General features: G+C 44.9%; 1 protein-coding gene across 1 annotated transcript in view; it reads left to right on the top strand.

Moving 5' to 3' along the window:
• si:ch211-125o16.4 (neuroblast differentiation-associated protein AHNAK) overlaps positions 1-4,988 on the top strand; it is a 7,210-nt gene extending 2,222 nt beyond the window's left edge. The window contains exon 3 of the mRNA XM_055162905.1: positions 1-4,988. This exon is cut by the window's left edge and continues 408 nt beyond it. Coding sequence (XP_055018880.1) covers positions 1-3,780 — 3,780 coding nt within the window. The 3' untranslated portion in view covers positions 3,781-4,988.
• The last annotated feature ends 12 nt before the right edge of the window (positions 4,989-5,000 follow it).

Genomic DNA, 5,000 nt, shown 5'->3' with positions numbered 1-5,000 from the left:
GTAAACACGAGTGGGCTCAACTTTAAGGCCCCGAAGTTCACCATGCCCAGTTTCAACCTGCCTCCGATCACCGCTCCGGACGCAGATCTGGATCTTTCAGGAGACATTGCCGTTCCTAACGTCAGCGCCGATGTCAAAACGCCGGATGTGAACTTCAGCGCTCCAGGTGTCAATGTAAAAGCTCCAAACTTAGACCTAAACGGGCCCAAGGTTAACGTGAACGGCCCAGATTTGAACGCAGAAGCCCCTGATTTGAACATATATGCTCCTCACGGTGGAATCAAATGGCCTCATCTGAAAAAGAAAGCCAAAGTTAAAATCCCAGACGCTAGTTTAGACGTAGAGGGACCTAAAGTAGACGCTCCGAAAGTCGACGCGAAACTGGACGGTGATTTGGGAGGGGGGAGGAGCTGGCCACATCTGAGGCTGAAGAAACCGAAAGGGCCCAAACTCGATGTAGACGCAGACGCCGATCTGAACTTAAGCGCTCCCAAACTCGAAACAAACCTGGAAGCGCCAAATGCAGATTTAGATCTTCCAGATGCTGAGATTAAATGTCCAGATGTAACCATGGAGAAGCATGCAGGCATAAACTGGCCGCATTTGAATTGGAAAAAACCCAAAATGCCAAAAGCTGATCTGAAAGCGGATATTAACCCGCCAGACGCAGACCTCTCACTCCCCAAAATCGACGGCGAATTAAACGGAGCAAAACTTGACGTAGATCTACCAAAAGCCGATCTCGACGCTAAAGTTGATGGTCCAAAAATAAAATTCCCAACGCTGAAAAAGCCCAAGTTTAAGATTTCAGGTCCCGACGTTAAAACTCCAGAACTTGACACGGATTTGACAGCGGATTTGCCCGACGCAAATGTTACCGTAGATTTACCGAAAGCTGATTTAGACGTGAACGCGCCAAAACTAGATGCAGACATAGAGGGACCTGACGTCAAAACAAAATGGTGGAAGAAATTTGGAACTTGGAAGAAAAAAGACATAGACATAGACGCGGATGCAAAATTGCCAAACATCGACGGAGATGTTAAAATCGACACGCCGGACATTAACGCCGATTTGAAAGCTCCGAGCGTTGACATAGATACGCCAGATGTTGACATAGGCACACCAAAAGGAGGTATAAAATTCCCAAAACTCAAACTGCCGAAGGCTAAGGCCAAAGTGAAGACCCCTGATATCGACGGAGATTTTAGCGCGAATGTTGACGCCCCAAATTTGGAACTGAACGCGCCGGATTTGAACCTAAACGGAAATCTAGGCACGCCAGATGTTGACGTTAACTTACCGAAAGCAGACCTGAACGCGGAATTACCAACGGCTGACGCTAAAATTAAGTCTCCGAAAATGAAGTGGTTTAAGTTTGGGCACACCGGTCCGAGGGTGAAAGCAGACGCCGATGTGAAAGCGCCGAACATCGACGCAGACTTAAACGCGCCAAATCTGAGCCTGGATTTGCCCGACGGTAAAATCGACGGGCCAGATTTGGACCTCAACTTGAACGCGCCCAAAATTGATGCAGATTTGAAGGCGCCGAAGCTAGAAACCGGATCTCCAGATATCGGCGGGAAAATTAAGTTTCCAAAGATGAAATGGCCAAAACCGATCCACAAAACGCCGAGTTTAGACGTGGACGCTAGTTTGCCCAAAGCGGATTTGTCAGGTCCAGATCTGAGCATAAGAACCCCTGAGGTGGATCTGGACGCGCCTAAACTCGAAGGAGGACTCAGCGCTCCAGACCTGGATTTAAACGCACCAAACGTAGATCTTAAAGGTCCAGATCTTGACGCTGACGCTCCGTCTGGAAAATTCAAACTGCCGAAGCTAAAATGGCCAAAACCTAAATCTATTGACGCAGATCTGGAAGCACCAGATTTGAACGTGAAGGCTCCAGATCTTAACCTTGACGCTCCCAAATTAGATGCGGATATAAGTGCGCCGGATTTGAGTTTAAACGCGCCAAATGTAGATGTTAAAACTCCTGATCTTGACCTTGATGCTCCTTCTGGAAAATTCAAACTGCCGAAGCTAAAATGGCAGAGAACGAAAACGATCGACGCAGATTTGGACGTGGGAACTCCAGATGTCGATGTAAACGCGCCAGATTTGAACCTTCAGGCGCCCAAACTCGAAGGAGAATTCAGTGCTCCTGATTTAGCCTTAAATGCACCTAAAGTAGACGCTGATCTTGACGCTCCAAAATTCAAATTACCAAAAATAAAATGGCCGAAACACAAAACTAACATCGATGCGGATCTGGAAGCTCCCGATTTGAGCGTCAAGTCCCCTGATCTCAAACTAGACGCACCAGATATTGACGGTAAATTTTCAGCGCCGGATTTGAGTTTATCTGCACCAAACGTTGACCTAGAAGCACCAGATTTAAACGTAGACACTCCAAAGGTCGACTTCAAACCACCAGCAGGGGGCATCAAACTTCCCTCGTTCAATTTACCAAAATTTAACTTGGGAAAACCCAAAGTTGACGGAGGTTTGAACGTCGATACGCCTGATTTTGATATAAATTCTCCAAAAACAAATATCGATCTTCCAAATTTGTCCGGTCCAAATCTTGATGCTGATTTGGATGCAGGATTTTCGGCTCCAAAATTCAACGCAAATCTTCCATCTTTAAGAAGCCCTGATCTTGATTTGAGTTTACCCAAAGCGGAAGTAAATGCTCCAGGTTTCTCTCTTCCCAAAGCGAGCATAGGCGGACCAAATCTCGATCTGAACGCTCCCGACATCGACGCAAACCTGTCAGCTCCAAAACTAAACGCTGACCTGAAGTCGCCTGATCTTTCGCTCCCGTCCGCAGACCTTAGAGCCGACGTATCCGCTCCGAACGTCGACGTAAAAGCGCCGAACGTCGACACAACTCTCGGCGATTTCAAACTCCCTCACTTCAAAATGCCCTCGCTGAGTCTGTCCAGTCCCGACGTCGAGACCCCGAGCGTTGACACTTCGCTCAACGCCGGTTTAGATGCTCCTAAGGTGGACCTGAGTCTGCCCTCTGCTGGTGCAAACGTGTCCGCACCTTCTGTAGATGTTAAAGCTCCAACGTTTGAAGCGAACCCGCCGGACATCGACGCTAAAGTAGATGCTGAGAAGCCCAAACTGAACTTTAAGATTCCGAAACTTTTTGGCAAATCAAAAAGCACGGACGTAGATTTGAACGCCGACTTACCCAAAGTAGAAGGAGAAATTAACGCTCCTGAATTTAAAGCGAACGTTGACGCCGGCGTAGACGCAGAGGCGAAAGGTTCGAAGCTGAAATGGCCGTTTAAGTGGGGTTTAAAGTCCAACGAAGACGAAGGGAGCGGCGCCGAGTCGGACCTAGAAATCGCCGACACCGAAGTGGAGGTCCCCGCTTTCGTTTTCCACAAATTACCCGCGAGTCAGAGGGACAGTTTCGGAATCATGGATAGTCTGAGCATTGCGAGTCGCGACATTGAAAACAAAGATTTCATAGTCAGCAAAGGAATCCGTCTCCCTTACTTAAACACCACGGCCAAAACGGGAGAGAAGGTGGACATCTCGGAGCGTCTGAAGTTGGCGAGGGAGAAATCGTCGTCGGTTAGCACGTCGCCCACGGATTCGACCGTGGATCTGAACCTGGGCGGAGGGGGGGCCGGCGTCGGAGCGGAGGGCGGCGGCGGCGTGGGAGGGTCCGTTTTGGGTTTGATAAGTCCGAGCGACAGCACAGACGAGGACAAGAAGCTCTCTGTGGGGCTCACAAACATGCTCGGGCTGAACATCGAGTGATCGGGTCGGCGAACGTTTGAGAAGGGAACGGAAAATGAAAAGAATGGGGCGGTTTTAGGAAAGTGAGCAAAGAACGCGAGACTTTAAGGGTTTTAAAGAATCTAAATGTGGTCAGGTTTGGTAAAAGGTGAGAGGAAAGTTGTTTTAGAGCTTTTTTTTTATATATATATTTTTGCCCCATATTAACGCTATTATTTACCTTAAGTATAAAAGAAGTTATGGTCATTTTTAAGATCCTATATTTTGTTAAATGTTCTTTTTTTTTAACCACTTTTTGTGTTTGTTTAATCCCATTTTGACCTTTTAACCAATATATTAAGGTGTAAAACAGGAAAAACATTTACAAAATTCTCCAAAATACTTAATTCTGGACTTGGTTGTTCAATTTTAAAGAGGAAGTGTCCTGCAACATCAACTTTTACCACAGTGAATAAGTGTAATACTCCCTCTTTAATACCATAAAACCAAATAAATCCCTTTTTAAAACTTTATTTTTTAAAACTTACACTGCAGATTGTAAATACGAGCACAGTTTTGAACCATCGATCACCGACAAAACAAACCTTTTATTTTATTATCTGAGTATTTGTTTATTATGTTTATTATTATTTGTTTAAATGTAAAAATCCTTTTTCACATCGTCTGAAGTGTCTCGCTGGAGGAACTTCAGGTTCATGGTTTTCTGTGTAAATGTGTGTGTGTGTGTGTGTGTAAATGTGTGTGTGTGTGTGTGTGTGTGTGTGTGTGTGTGTGTGTGTTATATTCTCCAACAGTTTCATAAATCTGTCCCATCACCAAATCTTCAACCAACAAAGGAGAAACATTCTTCCGTCGCTGAACGTTTCTCTGATCTGATCAAGATTTTAAAACTTACATCATCAGGTTCTTTATGTTGTTTTCAGATTTATGCTTCTGAGACGCTTCATTCTCGTTTATTTTTTAGATAATTTGTCAAGTAAAAGGATCTTGCAGCACGACCACGACGTTTAAGTCATTTTCAGATAGATTGAAGTGTTTATATTTTATATTCTGCCAAATTTGTCCAAGCTTTTTTTTGCAGTGATGAAGAATTTATCCAAAAGAAGAAAAAGCAAAACTTAAAGGAAACAACAAGCCACATTAGCAGAGTAGTGAAGTTTACTTTTAAAATGTAATCCCCTACAGATTACAGATTACACACCCCAACATGTAGTTTGTAACATAATCCATTAAATGACTTA

The sequence above is a fragment of the Boleophthalmus pectinirostris genome, unplaced genomic scaffold (genome assembly GCF_026225935.1).
Source record: "Boleophthalmus pectinirostris isolate CB_2022bp ecotype Guang Dong unplaced genomic scaffold, ASM2622593v1 HiC_scaffold_5, whole genome shotgun sequence".
Classification (NCBI taxonomy): domain Eukaryota; kingdom Metazoa; phylum Chordata; class Actinopteri; order Gobiiformes; family Gobiidae; genus Boleophthalmus; species Boleophthalmus pectinirostris.
This window is presented reverse-complemented; position numbering and strand designations above follow the sequence as displayed.